The sequence below is a fragment of the Tyto alba genome, unplaced genomic scaffold, assembly GCF_018691265.1.
Source record: "Tyto alba isolate M040663 unplaced genomic scaffold, T.alba_DEE_v4.0 Super-Scaffold_27, whole genome shotgun sequence".
In the NCBI taxonomy this organism is placed as follows: domain Eukaryota; kingdom Metazoa; phylum Chordata; class Aves; order Strigiformes; family Tytonidae; genus Tyto; species Tyto alba.
This window is the reverse complement of record NW_024881301.1, coordinates 23,445,125-23,466,100: the sequence shown is the minus strand read 5'-3', so window position 1 is coordinate 23,466,100 and position 20,976 is coordinate 23,445,125. Positions and strand designations below refer to the sequence as shown.

Genomic DNA, 20,976 nt, shown 5'->3' with positions numbered 1-20,976 from the left:
AATGATTCTGTTCTAGGAATAATTGCAGAAACACCATTTCAATCCACTCTCCCTGTGGGGAATGCACTGAAGAGAGCATATTTCAGACATGTGAGACATCTACAGTTCCTCTTCACATCACTATTAACATCCATCCTCATCTATTCATTTCTGAATGAATGCTGTAGATGTGGAAATCATTATGACCATCACACTCCCTGGTACTTGTGATTCCATCAGATCTAATCGTGCACGTGTCAGAGGCTTGATTTCACTGCTGCTGGAATTTGCCACTGAATGGAAACAGGGAATAGGTGACATCCTGTCATAGAATAAAGTTCATCTGTCATATTCAAGTGCCAGTCACCAGGGTATCTTGTCTTTTGTACAGCTTTGGAAAATCACATTGACTCCTGATCTCTGAATGACCTTCCCTGTTCAGCATTCATCTCATGCAAAATAGCTTATAATCAGTATTTGTTATTTATGTGGAAAGAAAAACAGTCCACTCCTAAAATTAAATAACCATTAAATGAGTGTGCTTTCTGTCATCTTGATTCTTCTTGTGAATTTAAAAAAAAAAAAGAAGTCTTGGTTTCTTGGGGTGAGGGGGGCTCACAAGGGCTGATTTCTATCCCCATCTTCACATTTCCTGTTACAGTTTTGCTCTGAAATCTTTCTCTTTCTCACTGCCTTTTGCAGTCAGAGCAATAGCTAAGTTAAGAACAAGTACACCTCTGGTCCAGCCTTGACGTTGAACTGCTAACTGGGGATTCTTTCTGACACCACCCTCTCACAGGTCCCTCTCTCTCCCATGCAGAAAAGTGAGGTCCCTTGTCCCCGCCGTGGCAAAGAGGCCTCTTCCTGGGTGGTCGTGTGGCCTCTTCACACTGGGGGACACAGAGGTTGGAGGAAGTCTGCACTGCACTGCTACAGCCCTTGGACATGGTGTAGACCCTCAGGATTTCAATCACGAGTTGCAGCTGATGGGGTTTCTTTTGCTGGCTGGGGGCACTGAGTAGGATGCTGCAAAGCACCGAGTCCATCAAGCTCAGTTGAGAGTTGAGAAGGGGGGACCCGCATCTCTTTAGTTTCCTGAAATGATGGAAACAGGATTTTGAAAGCTGTTCATGCTGTAATTTGTCTGTCTGGTTGCTCCCTTTCATAAATTGCATTTTCTCAAATGTGATATCACCTAAAGGAGGTTCCTTCTTTCAGATATGACAATCATTTCCCCTTAATTAATCTTGATAGTTTGTTCATCTTTGTGGAACAGACCTTCACGAGGAGAAAGAAAGGCACATTTCCTTCAGGAGCGAGTTATGAACACACTAAATTGAAAAGCTGCGATGTTCTGTCACATTAACTCGGTCCCTACAACGCAGCAGTCGCACTTGATAAATGGCGACATTAAGAATAACATTAAAGAACACGTGCACAGGGTTGTGATGGCAACCAGGATATCTAACTGCTTGGTGTTACACATACTGCCCTCCTCATTTATGCCTTCAGGAATGATGGACGTAGAGGGAAAAAAAAAAGAATCAGTATTTTTTTCAATTTTTTTTCAGAGTTGACAAAATATGCAGATTACAACTGGACCTTCTTTTGAGCTGTAATCCTGTAACTTTTTTGCTATGAAAAAATACACAATTACACTATATTAAATATAGACGTATATAATTATTTATTATAATTTATTACAGAAATTATTATATAATTACACATTTATTTCTGCAAACTATGTGTGTGGGTGTATAATGTTACGTAGACTCACAGGAACAGTTTTCCAGGGTGTCTGTCACTGTCATATCAAAGTGCTGACACTGCTGTGAGCAGGAGGGTGACTGCCTATTTAAGACTGTAAATGGCAGTAAGCATTATTTTCTTCTGCTTTTGACCTACCTTTCCCCATTTCTGAACGGCTGGTATTCAGTGCTTGCTTTAAGCCAGTTAGCTGGATAAGGCTTGCTTATTAAAAGTCACAGACACTATTTTAAATCACACCGCTGTCAGGGAATCTCTTTAGTGGGTCATATTGCTGTAGAGTCCTGGAGGTTTCTGACTTGAGCTAAAACACAGACAGCTTCGAATTATATCCTCTGATATCAGTGCAGCCTTAAACAGTGGCAGGGGATTTTTCCAGAACCCTTGGTGGTATTTTTCACCCTTACCTTGCAGTCGATAGTAACAGCACCATTCCCACACAGCCTGGTAAGGTCATGTTTAGGCTAACACTGACCACTTCCATTATCCCACTGGGTCCTTCTTTTGCTCTCCTATATGTAGTTCAAATCATATACTTATTTCAAAAGGGTATATTTATTCTCCTTTAAAATTACCCTTGGATGTGATGACCAAGAAAGCTTGAAGCCGTTTAAGCAGCCTTTGTGCTGGAACTAGTGCCTGCTTGATGTCTACAGCCCCTTGGTTTCCCTCTTGCCAGCTGTACCTCTTCTGCAAGCTTTCTGAGGCAGGAGCTGCATTTGTGCTCCATATTTTTATGCAGCAGCTAAGACAGAGGGCTCTGGTTCATTACTCTGGCTCCTACAGTGCAAGCAAATTATAATAGTTTAAACACACTTTGGTTTATTTTTAGTCTGAAGGATAAGAGTGTGGGCAAGCAGGAGACTGGAAATCCAAGCAGAGAAATTCTCATGTTTTAGGTTTTTTTCTTCTTCAAGACCTTTGTGGTGAGTAAGGCAAACAGAGGTAGCAGGTGAGAAACATGGGCTGTGGCTTTTGTAAAGGTCCTGACTTCTGCTAGATGCAAGTTCTGTGAAGGAAGCTTTTGTACTGGGGGCATCCCCGGCAGGGGGGCGTGGAAGGTAATTTGGGCAGTAACATGGGCCCACTCTGTGTCTGTTTGCGTGGTGAAGTGGTGTTTAGCCACAGCCGTGGTGCCAGCCAGACAAAGCTACCCCTGAGGAGCAGAACCTGCTCCTGGGGAGCAGGATGGAGCCGATGCAGGGCAGCCTGGGGAACAGCTCTGGCTTTTTTTCCTTTGAATTCTGTATGGGGGGTACGCAGCTGGGAGACTGAGTGGGTTTAAGGACAAGACAGTCCCCAGAATTCCTCATCTTATAACTTCTATCTTCTTTTTCTATTTTTTTCACAGAGTTAAATGTAAGGGAATCCGATGTAAGAGTGTGTGATGAATCGTCGTGTAAATATGGAGGAGTGTGCAAGGAAGAGGGCGATGTCTTGAAATGTGCGTGTCAGTTCCAGGTAAGGACTGCTCACCTTTTTGTTCACCATTTCTGACCAATCTTTCAGGTGTACTGAAGTATTTATAGAATCACTGCTTTAAAAATTTCACTTGTCAACGGGCTTATATAGTCTAACCATAGGTTCCTTTTTCAATGGCACTGACTGGGACGGCACGTGACAGAACTTTACCAGGGTGTGCTCAGGGGGCAAGCAGAGAGTGTGGCAACACGTTTGCTCCCCTCACGGTTTTGGTAAGTTCTCTGGCAGCACGGGGTGATGTGGGGAAGAACAGAGGGCCACCATGTGTGCCAGGCACCCCATCTGTGACCAGCAGGAGCAGAGGTGGGGAGAGCCAGGTGACACCCGTGCTCTGCTTCCCCACCTCGCCTCATCCTGCCCTGAGACCCAAGGCTGGAGGGGAGGTGACCCAGAGCAGGGAGTCCAGGTGTGGTCACACACACCAGACGAAGCTTTATAATTTGAGTACTTATTATGGATTAGTTACTCTACCACCCAGTATTTGGAGGATTCTTTCCCACTCTGCTGGTGGCCAAATGTGGTACATCAGACCCTGGAAGATCTTAAGGCATTTTGAAAATCATATAACAACAAGATCACCAGTGATCATGAAGTTTATGAATGGAAACAGTGAATTAGTCCCACTCGGGGAAAAAAAAAAAAGAGTGAAAATTTGATTAAAAACATCCTCTGAACTTTTAAAAAGTAGTAAATAGCAAGTTCAATATCCTTTGTTAGTTTTGGAGCCTCTAGCTTGCAGTTTTTGTAACTATTATGGCAATCCTTCCTCCCTTTCTTCCCCTGACTTTTTAGGGAAAAGAGAATACTGAGGTTTTTTCTTTTTATAATTTATAGCCAGGACAAATGTATCAAATACTATGAGACTCCTGGTAAAACTGGAAGAGATGGCAGTGTTATCAACCAACACTGCAGTGGGCTATCTTTCAGTGTTTTAAAAATAATCATGTGTTCTGTTTCCAATAAATAATAAATCAAGGGGAACCAGAATAGCAACAGTGTGTATGTGATCTTACACTGGTTTTGGATTCCAGTGTTTCAGAGCTGGCTTTTAATGTGGTGTAGCTCAGGTGGGTATCTGTGCTGGGAGCATCCTGTGGCTTACATCCCATAAGAACAGTGGGATCTGTCTGCCTTTTAAAGGGAGAAAAAATTCTTAGGAGAAGAGGTTTATTCATCAGCCTTCACTCTGTGACTTTTATTTATGAAAAATAGTAAGATCAAAACCCAGTAATGATTAAAAAAAGGGAGAAGAAATTCAACCCTAGGCTAAGCAAAGGTTTCATTTATTTTCTGTAGGTGGTAGATTTTACAACTTCCTAATATCCAGGTCATGAATACTGAAAAAGAAACTAGCCTGTGTGATAAGCTGATACTTTGTCTTGAAGAGCCCATTTTTAAAACCAGTATTATTTTTAAGCTATTTATAAGTTTACTTGCACTTCCTGAAAATTTCTCCTATACTCTAAGGAAAAAGGTATTGTATTTTTCAGACATAGCAGGTTGAATTCTTCCTGTAACTCTCAACCTTAATTATTTGTCTGCAACTAGCAGCACCATAATATCACAGGCAACAAACACCCAGCCCGGACTGTTACATTCTCTACATGCAAGATTATCTGATAGCTAGCTATTTTTTTTTCTGACCTTACAAGGCTTTGAAGAGGGATTAGACACATTTGCGTACAGTGGTTCAGCTGAAGACATGCTGAAGGGAAGAGGTGGGGATATCATCCTGTTCTCCCTGAAGTGTGTTTCCTATTCCCCACAGCTGGGACAGAGCACGTGGATAAATGCACCACTTGTCCGATCCAGCAAGGCATTTCTTACACTCTTAAAACTGCAGTTTTTAGAAAAATGCACTCTAGCGAGAGGATTGCCCAATTAAAATGGCATAGCTATTTGCAGCTGCCCCTGAACTAAGGGCAAGACTGTCACAAACCATTCCTCAGATTTGGGGAAATGCATAGAGATTTCAGTTCCCTCCCAGGCGTTGCCATTCCTTCCTCCTCCTCCTCTTTATCTGCCGCCATCCCCAGCCTGACAGCATTTCTTAACTGTTGGGTCCTCTAAAACATTAAATATGAGTGAGTCATAGTTTTTCCTCCTAGGATTCTCTTTAGATATGACTGGCTGCCAGATTTCAGTGTTGTCACTGAAACAGCTATAATGTCATGGCAGCAAGAGCTCCATGGGCCACGACCTCTCTGAACACCTTGTAGGCTTTCTCTGTCTTGCCAGGTCACCTAACATAAAGCAAGATGCTGAAGTTTGATTCCCCAGAGTAAAATTTACAAACTAGACAGTAGGAGAGGTGCTGAAGGATTCAGTTGTGCTCTGCTTCCAGTGACCTTAATGATATCCCAACTTTCCACAGGCCTAGTCAGGAAAAAGGATGACTCCCTTTTTATTATAATGGAGGTGGGGATAACACGTTCACCAAACTTTTGGAAAGGTCTCTTGATGTAATTTGGTGTTGTTTTACAAAACCTAAATTAAAAAATGATCAACACCTAGCGAGTGTGTTATGGACTGTCAGGGAAGGAGAGGTGAGAGAGCCAGCATGGAGTTCTTTTTCAATCTCAGTAAGAAAGGCTTGACAACAAATGGTTTAATAAGACAACTGCTTTAATAAGACAGAATAGGAAAAGGAATATAGGTAGCGAGTAAACCTTACATCCCTTCGGGTGCTGGGCACGCCACAATCATGCAGCATTGGGTGGAGCCAGGATGGCTGTTCCCACAGGATGCTGTGCAGAGCAGGTCCCATCCATGGAGAGATGCTCTCCCTTTTGATCACTCAAGCTGTTAGAGGATTTCCGCACAAGAAAACAACTCAACTCCTAAAGGACGTTTGCATGAGAACTTTTGGCTGCACTGTACCAAATCGCTAAAGGCTTACTGAACTATAGAAAAGGAATCAATTTGCCTCTCATTTTCTATCCTCGGGACAGGAACCTGCAACTTTAAAACATCACACAGCAACTTAAAGATTGACTAGACAATTATTTATTGTAAAGTAGTTTCGCCCTCAAGAGTCGCCTGTTTAATTATTCCCTAGAAGTGACTATTCAGTATGAGATGTGACAGGACTGATGGCTGTGGTTGAATGTCTGAGAGGTACTCACTATGGGAAAGTATTACAAAAACATTAGAAATAATATTCAGAGATGGCAGCATGACTTATTTCTGTCCATGCATGTTTATTTCATTCTCAGATGGTCATCTATGGCAGTATGACAAAGGAGGGAGGATAATTCACTTCAAAATTATGTTTTAAAAATTGAGTATTTTGAGGTTTGTGTATGCTGAAGCACAAAGAGTCTGTTGTGGCAGAGACTATCATTTTGAATTTGGAGAAGAAACTCTTGTATTTTTGGGGCAGTTTGGCTTGACTAATGTTGCTATTCCTGTGTGAACTCTCACTGGTTGAACTATACCAGTTTAATCATACACTTTGTATGGTTAAGAAGTTTGATAACTAGTCTGTGTATTTGTTCATTTCTTCTTGTTGTATGGCTTTTTGCCTTGGGGTTTTGAAGATGCAAAATGTGTCTGGCATTACAGTTACCATTGCAGCCCCAAACAGGGCAACGTCTCCTTTTCCACACAGTGAAGTGGGTTTTGGATCTCCACTTCAGCGGGGAGCACTGCAGCACTCACAGGTGTTTCTCACAATGTCACAATGTGTTTCTCAGCATTTTAATGCACAGTATATGTACAAGGGGTGAACAATCCATATTTCTTAGAATGTAAGAAAATAGCAAAATATACGCTGCTCCTGCTAAAGCTATTCTTAGTGATAAATTTTCCCTTCTTCCTTTCTTTGTATTAAATGTACCAATGCTACTGACTTCGAGTTTAAAATTTTTCAATATAGTAATACAAGAGCATTATTATAGTTGTTGACCAAGTAAAAGAGACACATGATGCTCATGAATTTAATGGGTATGGTGACTGTTTTCCATCTCCCTTGAAAGATCATTCTATGACCAAAAAGATCAGCAAACCTCCCCTTAAGCAGTGTTCACCTTAAATTTTCCTTCGCTCAGTTTCATTCCCCTGTGCCTAGTCACATACTCTTGTATTATCTTGAAGTTTTCTCCTTCCTCAGTGTTTATCCTTCAGATGCTCCTAGATGCTTGTCATATTCCCTCTAGACATTACTAAGTCCCACCATAGTTATTTTGGTTTTTTAATCTTTCCTACTGAATTCCTGTGTTCAGCCCATACAGAATTCGATTATTATTTCAGTGATCCGAAAGGAATACATACAGTGATATTGAGAAACTAATATATTTTAAATCTTCTTTTAGTGAACAGTTTTATAACTTGCTGCTAGTAATTCATATTTACACAACTATCTTCCTGTATATTAATATGCAGTTGAGATTAATCACATGATTTTTTTTGACTGAGTTACTTCATAATTTCTTTTTCAGTGTCACACAAACTATATTCCTGTTTGTGGATCAAATGGAGACACTTACCAAAATGAATGCTTCCTCAGGAGAGCTGCTTGCAAGCATCAGAAAGAGATAACAGTGGTATCAAGAGGGCCTTGTTATTCTGGTATGTGAAACATCACTTTTGTATCACTAATGAATGATATTATATGGTTAGCTCTTTAGCTTTGCCCTTAATTCTAGAGATTTTAATTTTCATGCTTTTCATAGAATGAAATAATGTGGAAACCCTAAGTCCTATTTAGCAATGGAATATTTTTGTAGAGAAGAAATCTGATATATCTTCTGATATGCTAAGAGGTTAATAAATAAACATCAAAAGTAGAAATAGTTTATCTGAGAAAATAGTTTGCGAATGTTTCTGTTGTATGTATAGAGGAGCCTTGATATTCATCAACAGCCTTACAACTTTGGAGCAGACTCCAAATTAGTCATTTCCTTAGGGCTCATTTTTTGGATGTACAGAATTGGTGTGACATCCAGCAAGTGACAGCAAGATCATCCTGACTGCCACTTTACCTGTATGCAAGGCATCACCTTTGACTAATTTAACTTTGGGTCATTACATTGAAGGTACACATAACTCTTACAAAATCTTTGTACCTCATGTGTCTAATGGGCTGGCCTTTTCTGTCTTTCCACACACTTAAAACACAGATTTTCCACACACTTTAAATACATGGGACAGATTTTCACTGTCTTGAATATTGCAGCATGCTCTTGGACACAGAAACTTTGGCCACCAGAGCTCTTCTGAACCTATGGACAGATTAAAAGCTGGTGAGATCAGACACATAGCTGGCTTTCTGAGACTTAAATTCAGTGATTCAGTAGCATCAACAACTGCATTCTTTGGTACATAGCTAACCCACAAAAAAGTTGTGGGACATCCCTCATCTTTTGATACACAATAGTTACTCGGATTAACCTAAGCAAGGTTACAGCTATATGGCAGCCAAAAGCATGACTATGGATCAGATGCATACTCCTAGGTAGCTTTATGTTGGCTAGTCAAGTTATTGCTGACAATTTAGAGGTAGCAGCCTGGAACTCACTGGTAGATGCAACATCCTATCTGGAAATTAGGGTAAATATATGGGCAGTGTACCTAGGCCAAGCCCTTGCTGCTGCCAGTCCCAGAGCTACCTCATTTAAATGCAGCATGGCTGTGTTTTACATGAGCTGCCCTAATGCCTTTGACTGCAGCACAGATCTATACTGAGATTTGGGTTTTTTTACTAGGGTCCAAAACAATCTATGATGTTGGTTCTGATACTGAAGGAAACCTGTGTTTTGTGCTCAGCTCAGCCGCATAATTCCAGCATACCTCAGGCAGGTGACTGAATCTACCTTTTCCCGATCTCCCAACTGTAAATTATCTACAGAGACTGCAGAAATAGGAAAAAAGCACACTGCAGTTTTGGAACACTCACATATTCCTATAGCAACACCCAAGAAGCATGAAGGTTTGAACTGAGGATGTATAATTATTTTTTTTCTTAAATTTCATTCCTGAATTATTTTAAGAAACAAGACTCACAGCATAAAATTTCTTTCCCTCACTGACACAAAATACTAGGATAATGCTTTAGGAACAACAAAGAAAAGTGTTTATTTTTATGTGTTCTACCATACTAAGAGAATGACATTTCAAAATGAAAAACTGATTATTCTCAGCCTCAGGTTGCTGGTAGCTAATTACTATGTTACTCAGCTAGTCTTGTTTTTTTTTTTTAACTTTCCTTTTCTTTAAGTCCTACATAAAACCCAGGAAATGCAGCATAATTTTTAGCACTTAGTGTAATAGATCAGGACATGTGCTGAGACACAATTAACCAGAAAGTACTGAAAACACATTTCTAAAACTGAGGCTGATTACTGCATTTACACTGGTGCAATTTAAAGCGCTTCGGCGGACGTCCACCAGAGCAGTACCTGCTGCTCCCTGAGTGTCTGACATGTTCCGGTTGGCGTGAGAATATTGGATGATAAAAGCCATCATCTGGATCATCTCCATGCCCTGCCTGGGATCACGGGACATCGAGAAGTCAATAAATTTGTACTCTTGATCTGTAACACGTATACTTGGAGCATCAAATGCCCAAATTAAAAAATCCCTTACAGACCCCCATTTATTTTCACCCAGTGCCTCCAAATTTGCTATGAAAATGCCTGTGTTCTGGGACATCATTGGGAGCTAAGTATAGATTCACTGATTTCCTGTCAGAGTTTCTATTTTTCAGAGCAAAGTTTCATCCTGGCAGGACACACCTGAGACAATAGGACAAAATTCCCCTGTAGTGTTGTAACAATTATTTCATATTTAAAGTATGTCAGACTTCTGACATACAATAATGAAATACTTCCTGTTAGCTAGGGATTGACACCTTCTGAAGCTATGGCACTGGAACAGACTGCACTGAGTGATTTAGTCAGACCTATTTCTTGGCAGAAAATTTTGATTAAATTTTTACGGTCATGGGTGATTTAGCAGCATATTTATATTTATTCCTTTGTCCAAATGCTGCCAGAGCTGCAAGATCCTAAAATAAGTAATGTTAAAAAAAGATCTCAATCACATCTGATTTAGGAATGAACAGAATGCTAATTTTGACATTAAAAAATGATGTTTTAGAGAAATGTAAGAGAATGTATGGCTGAAATTTTCAGGACTGAATATACAGGTCCTAACATTATGAAAGCCCAATTTTCAGTGAAGGGACAATGTTCGTTTGGTTGGTTTTTGTTTTTTTTTTTTTTTTTTTTTCAAGTATCTGTGTTTACAGAGGTATTTCTATGCCTAATTACCCCTGGCACAAGGTGTGGATGATGAGGGTCTGTGGATTTTAGACAATGCGTGTAGCCCCATGTTGCAGTATACAGAGAAACTAGGAAAATGAGTGAAATGCAGCTTTAGTGTTCTCTTTGCCTAATACCTTAATATACCTTTGAGAAACAATGGGTCAAATCAAACTATATACAATTTTGAACCTGGCCTTTTGCATTAATAAAGGAATCATCTGGTCCGTGACTGGATGGAGACGAACAGGGCTGTGAAGCAAAGTTCTTGGTGGTAGTACTTCCCATCTCCCACAGCTTCTCCTACTTGCTCTGTGGGATTATGTTGTAAACAAGATCAGAGCACTGTCACAACCTTTTCCTTTTTTTTTTTTTTTAGTTTCTTACCCTTATCAGTTCCCTGTTTGCAGTTCAGTCTACAACCAAATGCAGAGATGGGACCATGCAGCAGGACAAGGGGAGATGGCAATATCTACACCAGGACTCACCAGGACTCCTGCCCAACTCATAGCATCAGTGGTCTTGCAGCTGGCCCAAACTCTTGATCAGTTCATAAAGGGTGACATTACACTGAAATTCATTCATGTTATGCCATCTTCTACTGGAGGTTATCCTGAGCTGGTTTTATAAATAGTTTTTAAGAACAGAAAGAGAGGGCAAACAGGGTGCTCAGAGCATTGAGAAGTGTCACCAAGTCCCTTGATTTTTTCTGCCTCCTTTGTTTGGTGAATTTGTCATATTTTATTAGTTTAAACAAAATAATTTAGTAAATCAGAAATAAACCTTAACAATTAATTTCTAAGAATGTGTGTTCCTGTTAGCCCACATACAGAGCCACAGTTTTGACTGCTGCCAGATACGCGCATGAAAATGTAACCGTACAATGATGTAGTACTTGATATACTGTACTTATAGTTTCTCAGTGTATTGTATATATTTGGAAGGCACAGTCCATTGCTTTCTTTTGCGATTTCTAAAGGAAAAAAAAGAAAAAAAAATGTAGCTATTTGCAGAATTAGAAACAAACACTATATCTCTGTTAGATTTAATGAATTATTTTCTTAGGAGTGGATTTAACTTAGTGTTCTGTCTGAAGTAATCAAATTCTTACCCTGAATTTGAATTCACAGGTTTTTACAGCAAATGCTTTTTTTTTCATGGGAGGCTTACAGTGAAGCATAATTAGATGCACCCATTGTCCTGAAAAGAAATATAATAAGCTCAGTTTAATCCTTTTGAGGGAGTTAAGAAAGAAATTCTAGGCAACTCACTTCTAGATTAAGCAGTTGTGAAAATAACTCTTTATGGTCTCTCAAGAAAGCCGTAACAAACCTGAAAACCTGCTACAAAAACATTAATTCATTCTGAGAGCTGACTGAGACCCTTACTACCAGATTTAGTGCAGTACAGGAGCTTTCCTGTCCAACTTGTGAGGAGGGTTTGTGACAGCACGGCATCGCTGTTCTGTCATTAGGAGAGGTTTTGCAAGCAAAGAAATAGGCTTTCACAGACATGTCTCATCACATGCCAGAATTTAATATCCTGTACATTTTTTTTCACATGGCATAATGAAGCTGGAAATGGCTACCAGGATCAAGTGATAGCAACCATTTTTCCCCTGAAGATGTCAAAGCAAATGAACATTCCCTACGCAGAACCTGGCAATGTGGAGGTTAAAAGCCTGTATCTCCAGCAGCCAGAGGCCTTGCAGCTGCTGGCAATTAGGCTTGTCAGCATTCCTCCCCAAAAGCTCCTGCTGGCATATCAAAATCAAGGGTAATTGCTAGCAGGCGGCCCTGCTCCTGGAGGTGGGGGTACAAACCCAGGAGCAGGAGCAGCTGAGCTGGTGTGCTCCTTCACAAACTCCTGCTGTGCAGCTGGTGGGAGCTCTGCTCCCTTGCCAGCAGTGGGAAGTTGGAGTTTGCTTTGGTCTTTGCTTGGGCTAGTGGCTTGAAACAGGCTGTGCTGATTTCAGGTCTCTTCTAAAATGCCGGTCCTTGTGCTGCTGCTACAGGAGCTGATGGAGAATTGCACCGTGCTGAGGAAAGAGGGAAAGTTAAAAGCTCTGACTGACCAGTGCAATAGTGCTCTCGTGGCCATGTCTAGTGCCAACTGTAGAATAGGGTGGTCTTCTTTGGAGCAAGTTCTTGATAATTTTATCCAATCTTTACTTAGAGGCACTCTTGTGTATCTGGAGTTAAACTGGAGCAAGCTTGACCTGTCCCAGCAGGGAGAGGACTGTCTCATAAGATGAGTAGTGAAAGACAATTGAATAAAAGAGTCAACATTGTCCAGAACTTGCTCAGTGAAGTTTCTGGAGTGTTGGTGTGGGAAGACCAATTTCTGCTTAATGCAGAGGACTGGCATGTACTGTCAGCTCTAAAAAACCCCACAGCTGTATCCTTCTCAAAAGCTTTAGGAGAAAATCCAGGACTTGAGTATAAAGAGCATAATAACTCTTGGGTGCCAAAGTTCAGATGCTAGAAATCCCTTCTCAGCTGTCAGCTAAGCCTTGGTTGCCTTACCTAAATTCCACAAATACATCATTTTTTGGCTTTGTTTCCTGGAGAACGGTGTATAGTTTTACCTTCAATATGTCAAGAGGTGTTCTGTTCTGCCCATGGCTGAATAGCTGCTGACCCATTCCTCACACAGGAGGTAAGTGCAGTGTTTTGGCGTTTCTTTCCCTGCCTCTCTGTGAGCAGGATCAGATAGGTTTGCTGTCGAGGTGCCCAGTGGGTCACCTGCCCCATGTGAATCAGGCAGGAGTGTCTGCTTGCTTAAAATTTGTCAGTGGACTACTCGCCCTCCTATTTACACTTAGCAGTTTGGAGCTGTTGCCCTATACAGGGAAGAGATGGGTTCAATTTTCATGCTAGTTTGAGTTAAAAGCCATCCCGCCTGAATGAGAGAGGCTGCAGGCTCTTCTGGGTTTGGAGAGTGTACCTTCTGCCTCTGCACCAAAGCAGACCCACCATACAGAAATGGCTCCTGTTCAGAGAGAACCAAAAAAAGGGATTCTGACTGTAGCCTAAGTGCTTATAGCATTCCAATGCTGTGTCTGACTCGAGTGCCTCTTTACGTATTTTATCCAGAAGCTCCTTTATGGATAAAAGCAGCTCACAGCAGAAGTATGTACATTTGTGTATAAGCATATTTTTACATGTCTATTTGGAAAAGAATGGCTTAAGTAAAGAGAGAGTTCAGTCACTGACTTTCTAATTACTGACCCAGGGCTGGGGGGTATGCTGTTTCTGTCCATCTTCCTCATTTGTTTGAGCTTCTTTCTTGCCAGGTCTTGGTGCATGGAGACCACTTCTAGAAATCCTGAACTGGTTAAGGGCCTGAAAAGAGCACGGCTGCTTGTCCAAATAAGCTTGCGGAAAAATGCTACCTTTCTAACCAGCAGCTGCTTGGGAAAATCTAGCCAAGGTTCAGAAAAAAGCAAGAACGCTGGCTTAGTTTAGTATGGTTACCCTGGAGACGAGTCCTAGCACAGCTCCTGGGCTCAGACGGAAGGCACGAGCTCCCAGTGAAAAGTTGAAAATGATGCAGTGTTATAGAGGATGACACTCTCTTTTTATGGTTGCTTGAGATCTGAAAGCCCGGAGAAGCGGGAATGGATCTATGCCATTACTGTGGTGTCCTGCCACATGGAGACAGGGTTGCCCATGGACTTCGTGTATATCAACCCAATGATCTGTAGAGATGGGTGGTCTGAGCATCAGCTCTATCATTTACGTGGCTCTCTGGTTATAGCTCGCGATGTCTATGTGATGGTGCCTCCCCTGCCGCACAACATACGTACCTCGGGGTGTAACCAGAGCCCCTCGTGCCAGACTTGAGCAGCGTTTCTCACCTCGGGGCTGAATGCGCAGGGGAAAGCAGTCAGAGAGTGACAGTTGGAAATAAAAACATGGAACAAGTCAAGTTTCTTTGAGACATTTTAGGCTTTGTTTTTCACATGAATTATGTGTTTTCATATGAATTACTGTGTCAGAACAGCTTATGACACAGTTTCACCACTACAAATAAGCCTACATACTTACCTTATATAAATAAATTATATTCCTTTGAATTTCTTAATGAAGCAATACCGCTTTATAAGGCATATTTGTCCATGACTCAACAGTGATGTTTTATATGGGATTGTCTGCTTTGTTAGTAAAGTGGGTCACTATCGATGGAACAAGAGCCCTTCTGTTTTTGCATTCATTTCTGTAAGGTAATAAGCTCAGTCTTTTAGACACGGAGTGGTGGTATAAGGAGGAAAGAAAGGAAAATTTAGGCGGAGGAAAAAAACCTCACTATTCCTGATACTCTGTGTGACAGGAGATTATTTTTAATGTGTGAAGTGACCCAGTAACGTGAAATTTCACACTTTGATCCACGCACTAGAGGGAATTATTCTTAGAAATACAGCTGCTTAAAGAAAAGCGGGGGAGGGAACTGAGCGAATGGAGGGTTTGGTTTTTCCTCTGATGTGAACAATGAGCTCATAAGTGGAACTAGGAACACCACTCCTCTCTGTCTGGTCTCCTCCTCCTTTCAGATTTGTGGAAATAAATTCAGCTGCCTTCTCCATCATCAAAGCAGGCATGAAAGGAGAGGTGTGGGACAAGCAGAGTGCGTGCTCTGCTCCTCACCTTCCAGACAAGCTGAGCTAATGGGGATGGGGAGCAATTCTCTGACAGTAGTTGCCATCCCATCCTCTCCTCTCCACCTCCTTTGAGCAAGAAAAGGCTGAGGGAGGTTTGTGACTCAGAACATGTGTTTAAGGGCTCGTCTATACTGCCGTGCTAGCTGAAGACGCTGTGCAGAGCACTGCCCAGCGGGGTGCACGTCCCTGTACAACATCCCTAGCCAGCTCCGTAATGCTCTGAGGTGGAGTTAGTTGGGCTGGGGTGGTGAGGAAGCTCGAGTCCTGCTGACACTTGATCTGCTAATGTAAAGGGGATGCAGCCACGAGCTGTCGCTCATCAGATGCTAATCCAGTCAGTCTAATGTCAATGAAATAACTATGCTGTTAGAGCATCCTTATACAAGGTGATTGACTCAGCTGAGAGGAGCTATTTTGTCATTAGATGACTTAAGCCAACTTTACTTTGAGGACTAGTTATTTTCTGGAGGTACTTCTGCGATCAGGTGATTTATATATTACTCCATGTACCACTCCCAAGGCCAGAGGGTAACAAAAAATAAACATTCCAAAAATCAAACTCTGTACTCTTCATCTGTTTTGAATTTAACAAATCTGAATCTCTAACAGTTGAAAAAAGATTAAAAAAGCAATTTAGTTTTCAAATATTTAATGATGCTATTCCTTGAGTAAAAATATCTTGACAGGGAAAACGAGAGTAGAGCACAGTAAGCGTGGACAAACTATTAAGGCATGCCAGACTTTATGTGAGATGTTTGTTTTTACACCTAGCTCATGAAATGTAACACCTGTGTAATGTTTTACAGTGACAAGTTCCTGAACAAAGAGCTGCTCCTGGATCAGTATTTTCATTTGCTTTCTTTTTTTTCTCTCCCTCTGTTTCCTTTTCAGATAATGGCTCTGGGTCAGGAGAAGGAGGTGAGTACCAAACCCCAGTTTTATGTGGTTTTGATCTTTCTTTTTTTACTATATGTTTGTCAGTTTTATGTACATGTTTGCTGTATACCACATGAATTAAGGAAAAATTATGACAACTTCAATATAAGCTATAACACTGCAATGTTACCTGACCATCTCAGAACAGTATTTGTACAGGAAAAGGTTGGAGTGGCCATTTGACCAATGTTACTCTTTCTGATTTGACCTACATAATTTTTAATATGTTGCCAACAATATAGTGTAATACTTAGATCCCTATTTCACCTGTATTTTGCTCCTGGAAATGTCCATTCACAATACATTTCTTACCTTTTTTTTTTTTTTTCTTCCATTAATTTCCTTAGTGTCTACAACATCTAGTTATTACTTTATCCTTGGTCAAACGTGTTTCCTAAAATATATGATTGCATTATGGTATCTGTTTTTATCAAATAATTTACGTGTTTCTGTTCAAAGATGTATATTCAAAGAGGGGATGTAGCAGAGCTGGTACTAGTAGAAGTGTTCCTATCTTTGAACACATCTTAACCTTCTTCCAAGGATAAAAAAAAGAAATGTAGTTTTATCTTAATTCCATTTTTTATATTACTAGCAAGAATACATATAGAATGAAAAATGTGAGATATAGATATATACAGACACAGAAACAGTGTTTTGCTTTTAGGCTTTCCTTGTGTTAAGAAAGTGTTGCAGTTCATGCTGATGGGACTGAGTTTTGAAATATTGGAAATCTTGTATAGCTATAAAAAAATGTACTTTTGTGGGAAATGATCAATGGCATCACTGTGTAGCTAAACATAACAGTTAACTTTCCAAAAATCCGGAGCTAACTCCCTCTTTTCTACCTGTATCGAGTGAAGGGGAGGCATTTCCCTCCCCTTTAATAAGATACTATCAGTAAATTCCTGGACTGATGTTAGCAAGTGGCCATTCTCACTTTTGTTTTCTTTTAGAGCAGTGTCTGAAGGAACAATTTTCTGATCAAACACTGCCTTTTCTTACCTTAACTGGTGACTTTTTTCTGAAGTTCTTCCTGAGATTTCATCACACTCTTTCCTCAGCTCTGTTTGCTTCTCCTTCCCCTGTCATTATCCATCCTGTTACTCCACTACAGCTGCTCCCTGAAAGCCAAGTGTTGCTTGCCTCGGTACTTCTATGCAGTTCTTGTAGGAGACAGATGACAGTAATTTAGTCCACGTCTGACTTTTATTTTTAGAACAGTTTTAGAAATGTTTGAATGCTGCTGGGATTTTTTTTTCAGTATTTCCCAATTGGATACAAATATTTCCATTAAAGTCCCTTGTAAATGTTACTGTGTTGATCGGGAAGAGATTGTGAGCCGACTGACAGATGTGGGGATTTTTTGGGTAATTTTGTAAACAGTTTAGAGAAAAGTAGGCCAGAACATGCTGTGTTTTGTTGGTTAGGCTGCTCACTGAAGAGGTGAGAGGTCCATGTCTGGAAATACTCGTTGCTTGATTTGGGGTAGGAGACTGAACCCAGGTCTGCCATCTCTTGATGAGAGAGGTCCGGAATGGGTCTCCCTTCATCATTGCTGTTGGTTTTGTTCTCACTTGAAATATTCATTGAGCCTGCAACAAAGGGAGTGGGAGGAAGGATGCATGCTATAGAAAGGCTGTTAGCTGGGACTCAGCGTGCCAATTCATTTGAATTATTTATGCAAAATAGAATGGCATTGTTTGAGGAGATTTGGTGGTCCCTCCACACTACCTTGTAGGAGTGGTTAGTGCCTTGTCTTGGGAGGTGGAATACGTAGGTTCAGTTCACTTCAGGCAGAAAGAATTGAATCTCGGTCCCTTGGCCCCAGGTGAATATCTGCACTGCCTGTGTACTGAATAAAGAAGGGGCAACATACCCAGTACCTCATCCAGGAGTCTTGTGATGTTAGCCCTTCATTGATTTGTCTTTCTTCCGAGTGCCTTTGGGCCTGCTGAAGTCTTCCCACTTCTGTTCAGTATGAAAACAGTTGGGTTTAGTTCTTAATTTTAGATAGAAAAAATATTTCAAACAGCCAGAAATTGAAAATCCTGCTTGACACTTTTTCTCTTTTTGGATACACGTAGCTATTTGTGACATGTTAAATTATTACTGTCCCTGTCCACCTTCCTCACTAAACTGGGTGTTGGGTAATACTGCTGCAGAACAGTTGGCTAGTCATCAGCATGTTGAGTCATTTTCTGTGTCTGAAAGCAATCCTTCAAAGGATGGAATCCACTGTTGCTTTGATTAGTGAACTCTGCTCTGGCCAAAACCTCAAGGATATTTTTGTATTCACAACATTTTTGTATCTGGAATTGTTTTTGTTCCATTATTCAAGTAACTCTAGAAGTGTTACAAGGAGACGTTAAAAATATCAAAGACTTATTACAAGTTAAAGGAATTCAGAATTAAAACCAAACTTCTAAAAGAATGCTGAACCTATTGAGGATGGAGATGCGTTGTTTGGGATCCAGACAAGAAAAAAGGGCAGGAACCCAGGCAGAGGGTGACCTGCAGACTAGAGGTGCTCCCTGGTGCACACCACAGTCCTGCCGCCCTGGTTATTCCAGCTATGGGACTTGCTGGCCCAGTCTTCCCCATTTTCTTTTGGAGGAAGCCACGATGTGCTGAGATATAATAATCACCCAGGCCTGATAGTTTAATATTATACTTTTAGACAAGGGCATCCAAATGGGAACCAAACTGCACGAGGAGCTTCTGTGCCCTGTGGATTAGGTGCAGCTACAGCTTCTAAGTATGAGGAAGCAGCAAAGGAAGTGGAAAAGCGCTTAAGGATAAGTGAGAGAGAGCCAGCAAGTGAGAAAACATGCTAGCTTAGAGATGTGTGTTTTCTTCCTAGGATTTACACTTCCAGACGTTAATCACAGAATCAGTCTTTGCTGTGTTTTTTAAACACACAATTTGTGTGATTGTGTATGCACTAGTGATGCTTGCACACACAGAATGGATGAGTGCAGCTGCTTCTGTATGTTCGGGAAGCACTGCGATTGCTGTGCAGGAGATGTGTTGTTTGCTGGTCAATTTTTAACTGTGAAGGAAAGTACTGGGAAAGTGTCTTCAGTTGTGCTCTCCAGTTGCTATAGCTCTGCCTGTGATAGTCTCCACTGTTGAAATTAGCTGCTTGCCTCACATGTAGCTGAGATTTGTGCTGGTGGTTCACACTGTCCTCTTTCATATTCCAGATGCAGAACATTCTCATTAATGATTCTGAAATTTGACTTGATGCAATTTCCCCTCCTACTCCCATGTTAAATGCATTCATTTTTATCAAAAAAAAAAAAAAAAAAAAAGTAGATTTGGAACCAATTTAAAAACTCAAAAAAAGTCATCAATGTGTTGCCTTAGAAGTTGTCATGTGCCACAAAAATTCTAAAGATTGTTGAACTACTGATCCAGGTTATCTCCCAAATCATGTTTACTGTTACAAAGATACTAGATTTTAGGAAAAGAATTAAGAGTGGGAGAATTTTTTCAGTGCGCCTGAATGAGTTGAAGAAGTCTAATTTTTAAGGGTGACACAATTGTCTAGTTGCCCTCTGACATGCTGGATAAGCGATTTCCATTTTCTATGCTCTGTTGGCACAGTATTAATAAAGAGTTGTAATAAAATTACTCATTTTGCTCATTTCAGAAGTCTGAACCTTCAATTAACGTAATAAAAATTACACTTATGAAACCAAGCTGTTGATCACTTGTGACAATGGGTATCCTTAAGCCCCTTCTAAGAAGAGTATGGATTGTTAATTCAGAAATCAGAGAAATTTCAAAAACCTCATTACTCTACCATTATGTTTCACCCCTACAGAAAGGAATGTCAGAGAATGAGGACTCAGACCTCAAAAAGTTGTTTAGTTGAGGTCAGAGCTGAAAACAGTGGGATCCTTTAGATTTGCATTTAAGGCATGGGCTTCTCTCTGTAATCTCGTATGAATCCTTCTGCATTTTCCCTGTTCTGAAGAAGAGTCATAAACCTGGCCCCTGATCCACTTTGTATAAAGAGTGATTTGTTAGAGTTTGAGGCAGAACTGGTGAAAGAGAAGTTACAGTAGTTCATGCTCATTTCTGCCATTTGTAAATTGCAACTCTCTTTGACCTGCTGGATGTACTTCCACAATTGGTAGACTGGGGCATGAAAAATGATCCTCAGGCTGTTATATGCACCTAAAGGAGGTAGATTGTTAGCTTGCATGAAACAGGTTCCTTTTTTCTAACAAGAATTTAAGATTTTTATTTCTGGTGGAACCCGCCATGTTCTCCCTGTAAAAAGAGCTGTGCTGACCCAGTAAAGTAGCCTCTGAAAGATTAACTTTGGTAGGTTTGTATGAATGTGACTAAGGATGAGCTTTTTTATTTCAAGGTGCTTTCTGTGTGCAAATAGGCTTTTTCTTTCTCAAGTTTACAACTTGATACTAGCGAAGAAAATCTGAAAAGAAGCAGTCATCTTAGTGATCTTCTTGCCCTCTCACTCTAAAAAGCGTTGGCACTCAGGACTCCTAGTCAGGTAGAAGTTCTGTCATTTAGCTGAAGTAGCATCCATGTCCAGAAGACCTCAGTCTTGTGTTAAAACCATTGTCCTTGTCAATATTCTAAAAAAGATTCTAACACAACATTGCCCATCTAGTACCAAGACAACTGAAGGGGCAATTGGAGCCATTGGTCTAAATTCTGCTCAGATTTACAATCACATCCTGCGTTGTTAGAAGATGTTTTGGCCCAATACAGATGGGAACATTGATTCTTAAAGGAAAGCTTTGTGAAGATGAAGCTGGTTCCATTTTTTTGGGCAAAGATATTAGCAACAAAGATAATTTACTTTCATCTGGCAGTAGTCCTTATTCATACGACTTTCTTTGATAGTACTTTCCA

At 40.7% G+C, this 20,976-nt stretch overlaps 1 protein-coding gene across 1 annotated transcript in view; it reads left to right on the top strand.

Annotated features, from left to right (window-relative positions):
* Positions 1-20,976, top strand: part of TMEFF1 (transmembrane protein with EGF like and two follistatin like domains 1) — a 126,272-nt gene that overhangs the window by 65,693 nt on the left and 39,603 nt on the right. The window contains exons 2-4 of the mRNA XM_042798244.1: positions 3,098-3,207; positions 7,668-7,797; positions 16,042-16,068. Coding sequence (XP_042654178.1) covers positions 3,098-3,207; positions 7,668-7,797; positions 16,042-16,068 — 267 coding nt within the window. The remainder of the gene's footprint in view (positions 1-3,097; positions 3,208-7,667; positions 7,798-16,041; positions 16,069-20,976) is intronic.